The 19437-nt window shown below is 33.4% G+C and overlaps 1 protein-coding gene and 1 pseudogene across 2 annotated transcripts; one reads left to right on the forward strand and one right to left on the reverse strand.

Moving 5' to 3' along the window:
- Positions 1-7305: 7305 nt before the first annotated feature.
- LOC149566591 (uncharacterized) lies at positions 7306-18929 on the reverse strand. Of its 2 annotated transcripts, none has more exons than XM_089819889.1 (3): positions 18558-18882; positions 18103-18171; positions 7306-7671 (listed from the first exon to the last, which is right to left on the reverse strand). In XM_089819889.1, exons 1-3 carry the CDS (start codon positions 18672-18674, stop codon positions 7660-7662), a joined length of 198 nt encoding a protein of 65 aa, XP_089676015.1. In that variant the 5' UTR covers positions 18675-18882; the 3' UTR covers positions 7306-7659. The 2 variants fall into 2 exon arrangements, with proteins under 2 accessions (XP_089676015.1, XP_089676014.1); XM_089819888.1 differs by lacking the exon at positions 7306-7671 and adding an exon at positions 9740-9945 and having other exon boundaries at positions 18558-18929.
- LOC149566592 (ubiquitin-activating enzyme E1 3-like) lies at positions 10045-12028 on the forward strand (annotated as a pseudogene).
- Positions 18930-19437: the final 508 nt, after the last annotated feature.

Below are 19437 nucleotides of genomic sequence, written 5' to 3' on the forward strand. Positions count from 1 at the left end.
GTAAGCATTTTCCTTGTTATTGCCATGCCAACTGCACCATTTGTTATGCTTCTCTATCTGATGGAATCCGGCTGAAGTTGGAATCAAATTATATTTAAATCCCAAATTGTGAATGTGCTACGTTAAGTTTTGAATTCACCCTTTTCCGTTTAGATTGGAATCGGTTTGATAAGAGGAGATTCTTGATCAAATATTCTGTTCAATATCTCTTTGATAATGTTTTGCTATTTTTTTTTTTACTTAGAATATCAACTTTGAATAAGCCACAACAACCTTGAATATATAATTCAATACATTCTTTTCTTTCATAATGGATGATATTGAATCCACACCAAAGAATTCATCGACGATAATGCCATAATAGGTGGAGAGGTGAATATGATTCGCAAGCTCCTGGGAATTATCGGCAAGGAAGCTTAAAATGGTGAGGCGGTGTAGAGGGTCTACAAGAACGCGGAAGAGAATTCAGTGATAATTAAATTAAGTAATTAAGCGTTTGTATTTTGAAATTTTAAAAGAACATAATTTATGTAAATATAAATGTGAGAGGGTGGTTGTATGTAATCTTCTTGAATAAATGAAGGAGTCGTCTATTTTTTAGAATCCTAAATACTTGGGACTCACCTGCTTGTGAAGCCAAAAAGATGGGTGATGAGGCAAGATTAAGTAATCATCAATAACATGAACCATTACCAAATTATGATAGAACAACATTTAATATTCTTAATAAGAATTAATTAATAACTCATGTACATTCCTGTTACTGTGATCTCTTGCTGCCAAGTCGTATGGCGCGTTGTATACCATGAAGCCTAGTGGATGGAATGATGTACTCTGTCAATTTTGGGTAGGGAGGGCCTTTCTCGTTGGAGATCATGTGGGGATATATTGTGGTCCGAGGTTGGGTGGTTAAGCCCCTGACAATGTTTCACCTCTCTCAAGATGTCGGATATGAGTCAGACAAAGTAAGCTATGCATTCAATTGTTTATCAGAAACAGGTATTATCATTTAAATATGAAAAGATAAGATTGAATTGAGTTAAATTCATTGTTATCATTATTTTACACCTGGATTGATTTGTGAATTGTTTTCATTTATATGAATATTGAATATAAGTATTTATCTAATCTTGAGAAATTGTCACAGATAAGCAATCAGAAGGAAAAGAAATCTGAAGCCCTAATTGATTGTGTGACAGCTGGAACCCTAATTGATACAGTGGTAATGGAAGCCCTAACTGAATCCATGGTATCGAAAACCCTAGTTGAATTCATGGTTGCGGAAGCCCTAAATAGAATTCGTCGTTGCAGAAATCCTTAGATAAAATCCGTTGTCGCAGAAGCCCTAAATTGAATCCGTGGTTGCGAAAGCCCTAAGTGGTAAAGCAGTATCAGAAGCCCTAAGTGGTAAAGTAGTATCAGAAGCCCTAAGTGGTAAAGCAGTATCAGAAGCCCTAAATAAATCGATGGAAATTGATGCCCTAATTGGTAAGATGATATGTGATGCCCTAGTTTAAGTTATATTGGTCTATAGTGGTATTCATCAAAAAAATTTTGAGATAGCAATCGATTTGAGGAATTGTTATAGTATATTTGTGGACTAACCCGGGTGGTTGCAAAAGCATACTTAGATGATTTTCAGTCTCAGTTTTTTAAAGGTATGTGATTTCAATTTCAGAAGTAATTTCATTAAAAAGTATTTCAAGTATTTAGTTAAGAAATTTTTGTCTAACTGACTTCAACGGCAAATCTTCTTCACATGAATTTGAATGATGTAACTGCCTTCTTATAAAATTCGAAGTTATAACCGTATTCTATGCATATGTTAGATGTTAATTTAGACCTAGAAAACCTGGATGTTACACTTACCCCTTATTTAAATGGCACTCAAGAGGCATATCCTTAGAAAGGACATGACTCTGTCCAAGTCGGCCCTACTTATAAACTAAACATTATATTGCCAAGATCAGCATCTCAAGGATATTATAATTAGTTAGTAAATATACTAACTATACTATGCAAATAGAACATTCATAAATGCTCCCATTCAAGATGCCGATTAGGTTATGCATATAAGGTATTTCAAAGGCCGATCATTTCTAAGGATCTCCAAGCTTTACTAGATCTAACGATCTATAGTTCAGACCAAATATGATTATCAGAGTTATACAGAATTAACATTCCCTCTTAACTTGATAATCATATTGAGAGATAACATATCTAGCACCATCAATCAAGATGAATAAGCATAGATTGATACCCTATATCTATCTGAATCTTCTAAGCATGTGCTATCATCGAACACATGATACCATGTCATATTACTATACCTGTGATATGACTTATCACTTATACTAATGATAACAATATTGCATGAAATGCTATATACAAGATAAAATATGGAGAATGATTAAATTCTTCCTTTATCCAAGTTGTGACTCATAGGTACTAGCAGACCTATCTCACAATATGATCCTGAGTTAGGATCTACCAGTACACGAGATAAAATCCGGAGAATAATTAAATTCTTCCCTTATCCAAGTACTAAAATTGTAGGCATAGAAATGTCTACATCACAATGTGGTCTTCAACTCATCCAGATTTGACAGTAGTTCTCTATTGTTTAGTTCATTATTTTAGATATCATCATCTCTCATAATGTCTTTTATACAAGTGTTCATTATCTCAGAGATCGTCACCTCTTAGATAATGAATACAAATGGTGAAGCCCATAATAGTCAATAGCCTGACAATAATAATTTTAACTCAAAATTATTTCATTAATAATTAGAGAATACAAATGTATTATAATTCCACCATACCAAATCTTTTCTCTGAAGTGATCTATCTTCACTCAAGAGCGAGGTTTGGTAAGAATATTTGTTGTCTGATCTGCAGTGCAAATGTATTCTAACTTTACAGTATTCCTATCTACCATATCTCTTACATAATGGTAAGGAATTTCGATATGCTTGGACCTGTCATGAAAAATTGGATTCACAGAAAGCTTGATGGAACTCAGATTATCACAGTGAATAATAGGAGGATTTATGGGTTGACCCAATAATCTCACAAGTAACTTTCTTAGCCATACTGCTTCCCAAGAGGCCATTGTTGCTGCAATGTATTTAGCTTCTACGGAACTCTGTGCTACTAATGCCTGTTTTCTCCATATCCATGATATCACCGCTGAGCCTAAGCTGAAACAACATCCTAATGTGCTTTTCCTATCGGTAACACTTCCAACCCAATCTGAGTCTGTGTACCCATGTAAGTCCAACTCAACTTTCTCATTCTTGAGCCCAAGGTTAAGAGTGCCTTGTAAGTATCTCATAATGTGTTTGACTGCAACTACTTGAATCTCCTTTGGCTCACACATAAACTGACTTAAGGCATTAACAACATAGAAAATATGAGGTCTTGTATTTACCAAGTACATAAGAGACTCAATCATCTCCCTGTAAAGAGTAGAATCTATAGAGGGTGATTCTGATGCTACTTCCTTAAGTTTGTGTAGATTAGTCTCTATAGGAGAAAACATAGGTCTGCAGTTCCACATTTGAATATTTTAATAACTAACAAATCTATTTTTTTGACATTTTAAATGCAGCCAAATATTTAAAAACTTGAAAAATAGATTTGTTAGTTATTAAAATATTCAAATACTAGTCCAAAAAGTTGTTACATTTATATATGCGCTATTTTTCAAGTTTTCAAATGTTTAGTTGCATTTAAAATGTCAAAAAAATAGATTTGTTACTTATTAAAATATTTGAATACTAGTACAGAAAGTCATTACATTTGACATAAAACTTAATGAATTATAGTACTATTTTTAAAAAGTTTTTCTAGCCCAGGTTATTTTTAAGTTTTTCTAGCCTTCGTTGTTATTTCAGTCTAACCCAAGCTAGGAAAACTTTAAAACAATAGTACTATTATTCATTAAGTTTTATGTCAAACGTAACAACTTTCTGTACTAGTATTTGAATATTTTAATAACTAACAAATCTATTTTTTTGACATTTTAAATGCAGCTAAACATTTAAAAACTTGAAAAAGAGCGTATATATATATATATATATATATATATATATATATATATATCACATTGATTTCTTTCTATTTATGTAAACAATATAGTCAACATATTCGATATATCATAGAATGAAATTGGGGGTAACTTCTGAGCAGGGAAGCAACCACGACATGGGAAGGCTGGGGCTGCTTGAATTTTTTAAGCACTTCTTATAACAAACGGTCTTTCATAACAAAAAACAAAGACAGTTTATAAAGAGATTCGTTGAATAGATAACTGAATTCCTTTTCATATGACATTAACTGTTTCAACTATCAACAATCAACTGAACTAACTAGTTTAACTGGAAGTAACTGTATCTATGATCAACTGAAATAACTAGGTTAACAAGTAACTAAAAATAACTGCATCTATGATCAACTGAAATAACTAAATTAACGATTAACTAAAAATAATTGCCTCTATGATCAACTGAATAACTAGATTAACGATTAACTATCTTTTTTACATATAAGTAAGTAAATGCTTATCAAGGAAAGAAGAAAAGAAACATACAAGTATCATCTGGTGGTCTTTACCTAGTTGTTCAAGCCTCAACCTTTGGTAAGAGGAGAAGCATTGACATAGGCTTAACCTCTCAACCTCGGATCATACTTATCCTCACACAATCTATTGAATTAGAAAAGCCCTCCCTACCTCGAGATCGGGCTTGGGATATTCTTAGTCTAGCCACCTAAACATCCTATTGTTTAGAATGTCCGCACAGTTATGAACGGACATGTTTGTATAACTGGCACCACTGACATCAAGTGATCATTAGATGGCAAACATGCCTTTAAACTACCTTGGCCAAAGTTTTTTGATAGGTTCAATGACCCGATCGCCACTGCTCGACTTGACAACAAGGAACAATAATAGGGACTAGCATGAGCTATTTAATAAAATATTTTTAATTCATTATATCTGACTTTTTATTCTCTGTCATTTGCAAATCTCATGTCACCTCTTCACCTTTTCCATGGCTATACAGTCGATGAGTCCTAGGTGCCAAATCTTAGAGCAATCTGCTCTATCCGTTGATTCTCAACTATTTCATGATATATATATATATATATATATATATATATATATATATATATTCCAGCTTATCACAATCTGTGATTTGAGAAAAATATTCTTAAAAATTGCAGAAATTAAACTCCAATCTCCATTGGTATAATGATTTATAGATTCATATTATGGTTACTTGGCTTTTACTTGCCATGAACAAATCTAAACTAAAGAGGATAAAATCTATAATATCAAACAAGATATCATCATGATAAATATTGTAGCCTACCGCTATGAAATTCGATGTTTTTGCACCATTTGTTCAAGAAAATCAAATTGGAAATATTAGTTTCAGGTGTTCCACATAACCTGGACAATTTGGAGATGATGTCTTGCTGAACGCTCAGCTACTTGCCACACCTTTACTTTCAAAATATCTTAACGCACTCCCAACATAAGAGTGTTCACGATTTCCGGCAGAATATCTAAATGGGCAAGAAATCGTGTGAAGGATTATTGTAAAGGTATATACTGGTATTAGCAAAGATATCAGCACTAAGAAGAAGGTAATCGGTGTTGTGGAGAGGGTGGAAATGATTACTGAAATTCGTAAGCATGAACAAGGTAGTCAAGTGTTATGGAAGAAGGCAATATTGAAGAGAAAACAGGAATGTGCGCTCTCTTATGTCTTTCTCTCTCTCGCCTTATGATATAAAAAGGTTTTAAAAGACTCTTTGGCATCCGTACTTTAAGAATATTTGTTAATTAAAAACACCAAGTGTTCAATTGGTTTCAAAAAAGAGAAAAGAATAAAAGATGGAAAAAAAGTTGGAAGGTTATAATTTGAAAATTATTATGATTTATATTTATATACATGCATGTAAATAAATTGGTGAGGTGGCATCATTTTATTATAAGAAAATAATATGATGGTGTCACTTCATTTTTATATCTATGTGTGCGTACATAGATATATATTATAATAATATGGTGAAAGATCATTTAAAATCCTTTGAGGTACGTATTATATTTTAATTTAAATTATTTTACATTTCTTGAATTATTTATTTAATAGCTCATGCGGATCCTACAGATGTATCCTGAGCTCAAGTCATTAGGTCCTTACCAAATAAGTTTTAAGGTCACACCTGTCAATCCTATTGACTGGACTAAGCAAGTATCCCATTCTGTTGATCCCGTTTAGCAATGCTTCCCCCCTTCATCTTCTCCTGTAATCACCCGTGAAACACTCCCACCATAATATCAGTTCCATAATAATTTTTCATATAAACATCAAAATCAAGGAACTACTAAACATCATATAACAAATAATGGTTAACGACCATCATCATTAACAGATATAAATAACTACCTGCTTGACATGATCAGGAAAGAAAAATCCATTATAAATCCAACGGCTATGAAAAAATTTAAAACTAGGTCAAAATTTGAGATGTAAGACTTCTAATTTATACTTTCCTACATTTCAGTTATTAATGTCCACTGGTTAAAGGAAATATAATCTATTTTGCCATTGATGCACTTTAAAGAAGTGCTAAATGTAAATCTCAATTAAAGTCCTAAGAAAGATTGAGAAAACGAATTATAATAGCTACATGACATGAATTGTGAATGTCAAAGTATATGAATTTGCATAAATACTGTCAAACTTCATATAGTCCAAACAAGGATTCATGAAACAATTCTCAATTGTATCCCTACTATTTCAGAGCTCCTGTCCTTAGCAGCACCACAATAACGCTAACAACACCCGAAAAAATGTTTGAACTGTGGCCCTTTCTATGTTGGAGAAAAAAATCTAATTTGAAACATAACTTACATATAGATTTAGCATTTTTTCTGGAAGAAAAACTCTCAAAATGGATACAGAAAATAAAACTTGATAAGGTCCTCAAGAAAAGTCTTTGCTTTACAATTTAATATTAAAAACATAAAAAATGAACCTATCTGAATATACCATAGAAAGTATTGTTTACTTGAAGTGCCAAATTCCTACAATGACACTGCTAAAAGCAATGGATGGCTAACAGCTATTGAAAAAGAAAGGACATGATATACAAATATAGTACTCACATTTTGTGCTGCCGCAGTGCTTGCTCTCCTTGTCATTACCAGTGTCATCAATCTCATGCTAAATGGTGAATGAGGAAAAATGCAATGTAAATAAGGACCCATGCCCCAAACTGGTCATACAAAGCTTAAATCTTAAACAAGGCAGTACATAGATCAAGCCTTATATTTCCTTTAAAAGGAATAGACAGTAGACGTCAAAATCATAGTAACAGAAACACTGGAACTAAAGATGGAGAATGCAGCTTCAAAATCAAGAAAAGCAGGGGCACTCAATCCAATGGTCCAGCGTACACAAGAATACGTACTCTACTGTAAAATAATTTATGTGACAAAAACCAAGATCAATGCAATCCAATGCAACAGCCAGACCAAATTCTTTCAAAACATAAAGGCCCCAGGGACAATTTTCCTTAAATACAACAAAGCGTGACTCATCCCAGAACACGAGCCACTCATTACATCACCAGGGGGGAGTTTCTTCATGAGGTAACCTGCAACATATGATTAAGGTGTTAGGCTCACTTTGACAGTGTCCAAACAAAAGCTTCCTTCCAGAGAAACCATTCAATGCAGAATTCAAATGAGGCAGTCACTTACTGCGGAGAAACCTACTCTTCAGAAGAAGATGCATATAGAACAATAGACATTTATTTTATTTTGGCATTTCAACAGAGTCGAGAATGTTTAACAAGATACAAGAACATGAATCTCAATAAATCTCAGTAGCGTAGCAGAGCCGTGCCTAACTAGTACGATGTAGCATGATGCAATAAAAAAGTAAGAGGAACTTCAAATCTAATCCACACGAGATAAGCTACAATGAAAAATTAATCACATTATAAAACCTCTAATACATCTAGATTAGTTGTTTATTAAATACTTTATTTAGTTTTTGCCCTAGATATTTTTATTTTATGCTTTATTTATTTCACTAGCCTAGACTTATTTATTTTATGCGAGTGTTTTATTTTCCCTTCCATTGGGATTCACATACATGTCCAAATGAATGTGTGTAATTGAAAGAATGAAAATTAAACACTAATTCATCTCCATTTTGGCCTCAATTTGATTTTCGTCTCCTCACATGTGTGTGCCTCAAATAATTCTTGGCAACGTCTAACAGCCACAAAAATGCACTTCCATACGAAGGAGAGGACTTAGTTAATTTTTTAAAAAGTTAGAAAAAGCAATGTAAAGGAAGTGCATTTTCGTGGCTGTATAGCCATGGGCATAATTCACATGCCTTATACAATTTGCATTATTGGCTACCAGAGATATTCCAGATAAAACATCACAAAATTCATTTATCCTTTGTACTTAGAGGATGTCTATAACCTGTTCCGAAGCTCTCACTTTAGCAAATGCAGGGGATATGCTGGTAACTTTGCCTTTGAATGTGTCTAGAGGCTTTTTGTCAAATCTATTTTACTGTAAGCTTGCTTCTGAATTTGATTGTGTATGTATTTTGGCATCAATGTTTCGGATCACAGTCTGTGATCCATCATCAGGATGAAAAAGAGAGCACAAAGAGAAAAAAAATTTAAAATACATACGCAATCAAATCCAGAAACAAGCTTACAGTGATTTTATGGATTCTGGAAATCTACTTACTCCCAAATCTATTTTACGCATATCCTGAAATCATTGTATGCCATGAAATAGCATTTCTTTGAGGCATCAAATCAAAAAATTGCATACCTTGTGTATACTTTGAGGGATGTCCATGCCCTGTTCAAAAAAACTGCCATTTTGGCACAGGCAAGGAAGATGCTAGCAAGGTTTGTGAATTCTTTACACCTGCCAACCTGCATTTTCTCAAATATAAGTATGAATGCATATGTGCATACATCTGTCTGTATTTTCAAAAAATCTATGTTGTGTATATTCTTCAATCATGGCTTGCCATGAGACCACACTTCTTTCAGGTATTCAGTCAAACAGTTCACAGGCCTTGTCTATGCTTTGATTTAATAAGTGTGTCTACCAGAGCAATTGCAACTACATCTGACATAAAAGCTCCCGATGCTGGAAAAGGTTGACAAATTTAGCTTTACACCTGCAAACTGCATTTACTTGAATATAAACACGCGTGCACACATGCACGCATATGCATACGAAGGAGAGGACTTAGCTAATTTTTTAAAAAGTTAGAAAAAGCAATGTAAAGGAAGTGCATTTTCGTGGCTGTATAGCCACGGGCATAATTCACATGCCTTATACAATTTGCATTATTGGCTACCAGAGATATTCCAGATAAAACATCACAAAATTCATTTATCCTTTGTACTTAGAGGATGTCTATAACCTGTTCCGAAGCTCTCACTTTAGCAAATGCAGGGGATATGCTGGTAACTTTGCCTTTGAATGTGTCTAGAGGCTTTTTGTCAAATCTATTTTACTGTAAGCTTGCTTCTGAATTTGATTGTCTGTATTTTGGCATCAATGTTTCGGATCACAGTCTGTGATCCTTCATCAGGATGAAAAAGAGAGCACAAAGAGAAAAAAATACATACACAATCAAATCCAGAAACAAGCTTACAGTGATTTTATGGATTCTGGAAATCTACTTACTCCCAAATCTATTTTACGCATATCCTGAAATCATTGTATGCCATGAAATAGCATTTCTTTGAGGCATCAAATCAAAAAATTGCATACCTTGTGTATACTTTGAGGGATGTCCATGCCCTGTTCAAAAAAACTGCCATTTTGGCACAGGCAAGGAAGATGCTAGCAAGGTTTGTGAATTCTTTACACCTGCCAACCTGCATTTTCTCAAATATAAGTATGAATGCATATGTGCATGCATCTGTCTGTATTTTCAAAAAATCTATGTTGTGTATATTCTTCAATCATAGCTTGCCATGAGACCACACTTCTTTCAGGTATTCAGTCAAACAGTTCACAGGCCTTGTCTATGCTTTGATTTAATAAGTGTGTCTACCAGAGCAATTGCAACTACAACATCTGACATAAAAGCTCCCGATGCTGGAAAAGGTTGACAAATTTAGCTTTACACCTGCAAACTGCATTTACTTGAATATAAACATGCGTGCACACATGCATGCATATGCACGTATACATGCATACACACACATATACAAACACACAAAGGCTATACATATGTATGTAGGCATAAATACACATATATACATACATATGTCAATATGCACATATACATAAAGCATGCATGTACGTATATGTATATATATATACAACACATACAAGTGTATTATTATTATTATTATTATTATTATGCCAAGAGTGTATTAGAACTCCATATGGATGAAAAAACCTCTGTTAAAAAAGAAAACTGCATTTACTTGAATATAAACACACGTGCATGCATGCACGCTACATATACATATACACACAGGCTATACATATACACATACACACATATATCTATATATGTAGGCATCAATACACATATATACATACATATGTCAATATGCACATATACATAAAGCATGCGTGCACGTATATGTACATATATATACAACACGGACACATATAGGTGTGTTATTATTATTAGTATGTCAAAAGTGTATAAGAATTCCATATGAATGCTAAAAAAACTCTGTTAAAAAAGAAAACTAGAAGCATTTAGTTGGACATGTTTGTGACACTAAAAAGTAGAAATATTAATAAATGAATGTGGGTATTTTCCATATGCTGCTTCCGAATAATATGCAGGTATTTTTGTTGCAGCAGTAAAGACTATTAATGAAGCATCTTCTGCTGATGAGAAGCTTGATGCTATTTATGAAAATGTTTTGAAGCATTTTGTTAGTGGTTCACAAGCAGTATTGAATCCAATGGCATCAATGATTGGTGGAATTGTAGGACAGGGCTTTGTCAAAGCATGTTCTGGGAAGTCTCGCCCACTTTTTAAGGTGTGTATTTCAACCTGTCAAATTCTGATCAGCTTGAATCTAATTAGTCACAGATTTTGCTCTTGTAAAGTAAATAGATATTTCTTTGCACAAGTGTTACCTGGATTGGCTTGCAGTTCTTCTATTTTGACTCATTGGTCCCTTCTAGTTGCCCACCATGTGGCGAGGATCATGGTAATGTGTTTGTTGTTTGTGCAGGCACGCTGTCTCCTCTAGCAACAGAGCAAAGTTGACCATAATGATAATGATGTTACTGAAAAGAGTAATCTTAGTGGGCAGTTTTTGGGATTGGAACATTGGTCCATGAAATTCAACAGTGGTAGCATCAGCATCAAGGGCAATCAGTCAACAATTTAAGGTGGAGGCATTGCAAAATCATATTAGCCCGAATGCTCAAAATATTTTTCATGATGCTTTCTGGGATAATCTTGATGTTGTTTTGAATGCGTTGGATAACGTAATTGATAGCCTTTGTCTAGATCGAGGTGTGTTCGCTATCAGAAGCCTTTACCAGAGTCTGGAACTGTGGGAACCAGGTGCAGTACTGAGATGGTTATTCCTCATTTAACAGATAACTATGGAGCATCCAAGGATCCTCCAGAAAAACAAGCCCCTACATGTACAGTTCGTTTGATTCCACACAATATTTATCATTATCTAACTTGGGCGAGGTCGGATATTGAGGGTCTTTTAGAGAAAAAACCATCTGAAGTTAATGCTTTTCTTTCAAAACTAGAAGAGTACAAACCAGCAATGAAGTCAGCAGGGGATGCTCAGGGCTGAGATCTCTTGGTGCTTTCTTGTAGTTTATTTCAAAACAGAGAAATGTGTAATTTTTGAAGACTGTGTGGAATGGGCAAGAAAAAGGTAACTCTTACTTACAATTAAAATTGAATCCACTATATCTCATTGTTTAAATTTTTATAGTTTTACTTTTCAAAAATGATCTGTTTTCAACCTTCAACTGGACTAATTGATTAAACCTTTTCTGCTTACTTTTGGAGAGGTTTGAGGATTATTTTCAAATCATGTGAAGAAACTCACTTCTACAATCCCCAAGGATGCAACCACAAGTAGTGGTGCATGATTTTGATCCACTCAAAAAAGTTTCCAAAACCTCTACAGTTCAGCTCGAATGATCCTAGTCATGGCTCTCCTTACTGCAGCATCTAATTTACATGCTATTGCTGTTGACATCCAAATTCCTGATTGAGCCTCTAATCGAAAATTTCTAGCTCATATGGTAAATGAGGTGGATCTCCCAGCACTCACACCAAGGCAAAGTGTTAAAATTGTGACAGATGAATAAGCTACAAACATGAAAAACTTGTATAACTGATGACACTGCAGATATGACAATCTAATCATGACATCAGAAAGTGGTATTACAAACTTGCCTCCAGGATTCCAAATGAATCCCATTCAATTTGAAATGGTACTGTTTGGTTTGTATACTTTACTTCTCTATTACTCTACTGTTGTTTATTTCCTTTTTCCACCTTCGCTCCAGTATTTTTGTTAAGAACTTTGATGCTATGCGGCGTTGTAGGATGATGCGACAAACTATTACATGGATCATTTAGCAGGTTCGGCTAACATGCATGAAAGGAACTATAACATACCTGAAGTTGACAAGCTTAAGGCAAAATTATTGCCAGACGGATTATACCTGCAATAGCTACAACAGCAACTATGGCCACTGGTCTTTCATGTTTGCACCTTTACAAGGTTGTTGTAGGCCATAAGGTTGGAATGTTTCGCAACACTAGCAAACTTGGCACTTCCACTTTTCTCAATAGCAGAACCTGTGCCCCCTAAGATAATAAAGCATGGGCACTCGAGCTGATCTATTTAGGATCAATGCGTCATTGCTGACACTCTGTCTTTGCAAGAACTGTTTCAATATTTGAAAGAGCTTATCAAATCATAAGCCACAATTGCAACGCTTTATAGTCCGTAATGGAATTGACAAGTCCTTTGGCTTTAGATGGAGTAAAATTCAACAAAAGGCATTTGTTTAATTCCGTCCGAAGATCAGTCCTATATCTGAGTGATTCGATAATTGTGTGCTTTTCTAGGGTTTCGCAAGTTATTGCAATGAGTTTTTCACTTTTTTGCCAGATTTAGGAGTTTTCACATGAGATTAACATGATTTAAATTCAGAAAATAATAGAAAATTCGGTCAATGATTGGTCAACCATTTTTTCATGAAAGGCGATTTTTTGGGGGGGAAATTGACTGGCTTTGCAATTTACAATTGATTGGGTGTGATCTCAAAACTTTCAGAAGATTTCTCCTCTGGTATATATGTGTGTTTGTGTTTGTGTGTGTGTGCATGTGTATTTATATATATATCAGTACACACACATATATACATATATATACAATGTACATGCATACACATACATACATACATATATATATATATATACACATGTACATTCATATGCATACTCATGGCAACATCTAAACTGTAAACTAAAATGTAAATTTTACCAAGGGGGACACTTTTTTTTTCCCTATTTGCCTTTATATTAGCTTTTTCCTATTTGCTTTTATATGACTGATGTTTTAGTTTATTGTTTACCTCCATACATATATCATACCTATGCATATATATACATGCATATACATACATATAGATATACATGTGTCCATACATATATATACAATGTACATGCATACACATACATACGTACATATATATATATTATACACACACATGTACATGCATTTGCATACTCACGGCAACGTCTAAACAGTAAACTAAAATGTAAATTTTACCAAGGGGGACACTTTTTTTTTCCCTATTTGCCTTTATATTAGCTTTTTTCTATTTGCTTTTATATGACTGGTGTTTTAGTTTATTGTTTACCCAAGTCCATACATATATCATACCTATGCATATATATACATGCATATACATACACATAGATATACATGTGTGCATGCATATGCATATACATATATACATGCATATGCATATGTAAGTATATCAGGTACACTTTCTGTGTTGAGTGTGGGATTTGTGAATGGAACAACCTCCTTTCCTTTGTGTTCTAATCACGCAACCCATTTTCAAGCTAACTCTGTATCAATGAATGTTATATGAGAGTGTATAACTATAAATACTGTCTCATTACACATATCTAGGCAACTTAATCGATGTAAACAATAAGTGTACAACTTACCTAGATGAAATCAACAGATCTGGTGCAAAATCAATTGATCAAGATGGGCCAAAACTATAGATAGGCATGGAGCTTAAAAGACTGAGTCAACATGCCAGCTCTTTTTCATGGCCCTAATGTACAAGTCAACATGTTAATTACAATATATAGCTACTATAGCTAACTTTGCATTATCCAAGCTTCTAAACAGTACATTGAAAATTAATTATTTTGTTTTTTGTTTTTTCAACTGCTACTTAAATGAGTGGCTATTAGCCCTCTACATAATTTTTAGTAAAACACCAATGGTAGTTGGGCCCCTTCCTCGTTAAATGGGAAGTTGGGAATGGCATGGATAAGCAAATTTCACTAGTACACTCAATCATACATAATTTCTTTCTTCCTTTCTTTCCCATGGGCTATCTTCAACCTCGTGGGCATTCTTTCTTTCTACCTACACTTCATCAAGATGAACCAAAACACTTCAAAAGAGTTGGGTCAACGTGCCAACTTTTTCCAAGTGTTAATTAAAACGTAAATTTAGATGTTGCCTAAGCCAAGCACATCATTCCCTATTTTAGCTTTTGCTTGCTGTAAATAGTCAGCACTTTGTGGCCAACATGCTTTAATAAAAAAAGTTGACACGTTCACCCAACTCTTTTGAAGTGTTTTGATTCATCTTCTTTACAGTCCTACCGACGGAAATAATTTTTAAAAACAAGAATTGCTAAATCATAGAGAAATGTTGGAGCTTCAAACCCTATAAAAAATTGATACCTTGGTTTTAAGAAACTTTAGAGTTTGAAATCCTAGAAATCAAGCTCAACAACTAAAAAACCCTTCTCTGGAAAGGGGAGCTATTTGTTCTTTTGAAAACATGACATGGTACATGAACAATAGGAAAACACGACATTAGAACATAATACACTTTTCATGAAACATTCGTTCGAAAGGCAATGTTGGATCTATAGAATTTTCAGCATAGATATAACTATGAATAAAAAAACTTGCAAAAAATAGAGTAAAAATGAAGTCGTCTATTCTAAAGCAAAACAATGACATGGTACATGGGCAACAAGCAAACATGACACCAGAAAATTGTACGCTTTTTAGAAACATTTGTTCACAGAGATTTGTTGGATCAAACCTTATATAGAACTTAAAACTTGATTTTAAGAAGCTTTAGAGTTTGAAACCCTAGAAATATAGCTTGACAACCATTTCTTATCCTCCGTTTAATTCACAGTTTTAAAATTATGGCAAACTTATGATTATTGAGTGCATATACATTACCTTGTGAACCTATGTTCCCTGCTGGCCCGCTTTTGCTGTCCACCAAAACCTGTCGCTGTTGTCTCTCCAAATCCCCCCTAGCTTGAGACAAAGTGGGCAGCACATCACATAACATCCTGGGAAATAATTAATCTCTTTCAATATCACTTTCCCAATTGTCTGCAACAAAATCGTAGAAACTACACACCTAGTTTTGGAGTTGGTCATGTTCGCCATATGTTTTCCCCTGATGTCCCGTCAAAAATAAGAAATTAATGGCTTGCTAACATGTCATAGCTTTTTCGATCGGTTTTCAAATTTTCTTTGTGGTGCATTTCCCACCCGTCGGAAAATCTTCTTCGCACAATACCCTGTGCAATCTTGTGCAACCGTGTAACATCTACCATTAAGCCTTCCAAACTCCTCTATCGGTATCCCATCATGTCACGTGCGACATGGTCTTATTGTGCCACATCATGGGGTATTATATGTATCATTCTACCTACATTGCATGTCTTTTTTTCTTGCATTTGAAAAGCTTAAGGCTTAGCCTCGTGGGCGTTCTTTCTTTCTTTCTACAATGTGTAAAGATGAACCAAAACACTTCAAAAGAGTTGAGTCAATGTGTCAGCTTTTTCAAGGTATTGGCTAAAACATAAACTAAAACAGAAATTTAGACGTCGCCTAAGCCAAGCATGTCAATCCCTATTTTAGCTTTTACTCGATTATTTTGGTCAACATGTCAACTTTAATGTTGGGCCAACAAAGTTGACCCGTTGACCCCACTGTTTTGACGTGTTTTGATTCATCTTGACGGAAAGTAGGTAGAAAGAAAGAAATACTTTAAAACCCCACGGAAAAAGATTTTTGTTTTATTTTAAGCTTTAACCAATTACTACTATACTGATAACACACAAATATATCTGCAATTATATATATATATATATATATATATATATATATAGAGAGAGAGAGAGAGAGAGAGAGAGAGGTCATAAATATTACTAGCACACCTTAGTGTGCAAAGGGTACGCCATAGAAGTATGGAAGGTCACTAATTATGGGTATATCATCATTACAATTAGTGTTCAATAGGATTAACAATTAATATTATTATATACAATTAGAATTTAGGATTTAGGGTTATAGATTTTTATTAAAATGTAGGATTTAGAGTTAGAGTTAGGATTAGGGTTTAAAGCATTTAGGGTTAAGAAGAAGGTTTAGTATTTAATATTAATCATATCTCCAGCCTTAATTACAATCCTAATCTCAACCGTCATACCTAATTTTGTACTTTCTAGCCTCTCGCTTCTCTCTTCCTTTATCTATTCTCTTTTCCCTCTTTACATGTCTATAAATTATGAACAATTATATTAATTGAAAATATGTTCGACATTAAAATTAATATATTATAAAATCAAATATAGATATAATTAAATTCTTTAGTAAACTAAATGAATTTTACAAATTATAACTACCTCCCAAACAAATTATTAAAACTAAAATTTAATTATAAAGAAATGTTAACAATGTTTTAAAAGGAAAACTAAATATAGTAGAAAAGAGTATTTTTTGAGTTATTACTTTTTTAACTATTTACTACATAAGTAAATAAATAGATTTTTATTAAAACATTTAAATTTGTTTCTTTTTTTTACCTTTATATGTAATTTTTTAATTTATTATTTCTACTTTTTCAAATCAATCGTTTAGAAAATTCTTTATAAATAGAATAAAATTTGAAAAATCAATACAGATAATCAATATTTCAAATTTCGCTGATTGTACAAAATATTAAACAAAATTAAAAATGATTATTAAAAACGAATTTAAAAAACATTTGTTGCAAGATTTCTATTTAAATAGTAAATTGTCAAAAATGGTTAGCACTATTCCCCACAACTGGCGTGATATGCTCCGTTTTTAAAACATTAATAAAGAGCAAAGTCAATAAAAAAAAAAAAAATTGGCGGAAAACACTTTTCAGATATGTCAAAGCGAATTCAATGCCAGCTTATAATGAAGGGTTAAGAGCGTTCCTATGGTAGTCATTCTCTCTCTACGATTTCTCACCCTTCGAAACATTTTTGTTTACAGTCCACACGAGGGCAAAACTATTAATAAACAATAATTACTATATCTCCACGAATTTTCTGTCAGATGTAACAGCTTTCTAAACTCTTATTTGAAAATTTTAACGGTTAACAAATATAAGTTCAAGACATTTTATATGAAGCTAATCAATGGAAAACTTGAAAAGCAGCCTATAGAGATAAACTTTACATTCATTTAGTTTTTTATATAAAACAACATAGGCTACATAATCCAGAGCTCGTAGAATGGAAAGGGAGGTAAGTTACGAAACGAGAAGCGACCAGGACATGGGAAAGCTGCGGCTGCCTGAATAGGGTTTTTTTAGCCATTAATAAATAGAATTTAATCTCGATTACTGAAATAAAATACATTGGGAAAATGAATTATGACAAATGCATGATGAGAATGATGAACGAAAATGCAGATGAATTTGCTCAGATACTGCCTAAGTTCATAGGCTAAGCAAGGATTTAATAAAAATCCTTACCTGTCCCTCAGATGCGTGTGCCAGCCGTGCTCTTTCAAAGTCCCTGTTCTTCGCAGCAGGGTCATAACACTAACAACAACAAATAAAAATTGTAATTAATTGTGAACCTTTCTAGATTGGAATAGAAATATTAAATTTGAAATAAAAAATTATACACAAATTTAGTATAATATTTTAGAGCATATGATCTCAAAATTGCAACAGAAAATAAACACTGACGAAACCCATAAACCCTGTCTCTAGCACAAGCATTGCAATTCAAACATAAATCCTAAAGCGTGAAAATGTTTAAATGTAACACAGAAAGCGACAGTCAGAACACAAAATTGCTGCAACCGAATTCCTAAAAGCAATGGAGGGTTAACAGCTATTCTGTCAAAAAGAAAGGATTTGCATAAAAAATTATGGCAAAATAAAATAGAACGAAACATGATACAAGATACGGTATCCCTAACATTTTGCGCTTGCTGCAGTGCTCTCTGCTCGTCGTTAGGCCTCCTCAAGCTCGTCTGAGACGATGAAATTGGGAAAAATGAAATGTAAATATGGAGCCAGGCCATTTGGACACGCATGGAAAACACTAGAGGCGAGGGTACAGTCCATTAATGGTGTACACTCCAGCTGTCAAGCTCTCTTCTCCACATTATTATTTTATAGGCGATATCGGGATTCGCCATCCCCTCCCGCATTGTTGAGTTGAAGTGAATCGTACCTAGTACTGGTGCGGGTACTGGTTGACAAATATTGTTTCGGTAGTAGGCTATTGTGCCTCCAATTTGTAAGAAATGAGAAGTGTGACCGATGTCAATAAATGCACTATCAAAGTTCATACTGAAGTAAGCGCCGTTTGGTTGTTGGCATGGGAATAAAAAATTAGAATAGAAAAATGGAATGGGAATGGAAATAGAAAAGGGTAATTTTAATCGTATTTGGTGCACTTAAAATTCGATTGGGAATATGTTAATCTGATGTACAAAAATAGAATAAGAATAAGGTTAAGTTTTATATTTTTAAAAACATTTCTCTTAATTTTTTTTTAATTTATTATTTTTTTGGTTAATTCATTTTCATTTTCTTAAACAAATAGATATAATTTTTTAAAATGTTATAAAAAAAATTCAAAAAAAAAAATTTAACAAAAAAAATTTTTTTTTAAAAGTAAAAAAAATTTAAAAATGTCAAAAAATAAATCAAAAAATAAAAATAAAAAAAAAATTTAAAAAAATTAATTAAAAAAAATAAATAAATAAAAATTTTAATGAAAAATCAAAATGGGAATGGAAATGGCATATTCCAATAACAGATATTTTTTGGCATAGACATAGCTCATTTTAG

This window comes from Cupressus sempervirens, chromosome 3 (genome assembly GCF_028749045.1).
Source record: "Cupressus sempervirens isolate cs-2001-9-10 chromosome 3, ASM2874904v1, whole genome shotgun sequence".
Lineage (NCBI taxonomy): Eukaryota > Viridiplantae > Streptophyta > Pinopsida > Cupressales > Cupressaceae > Cupressus > Cupressus sempervirens.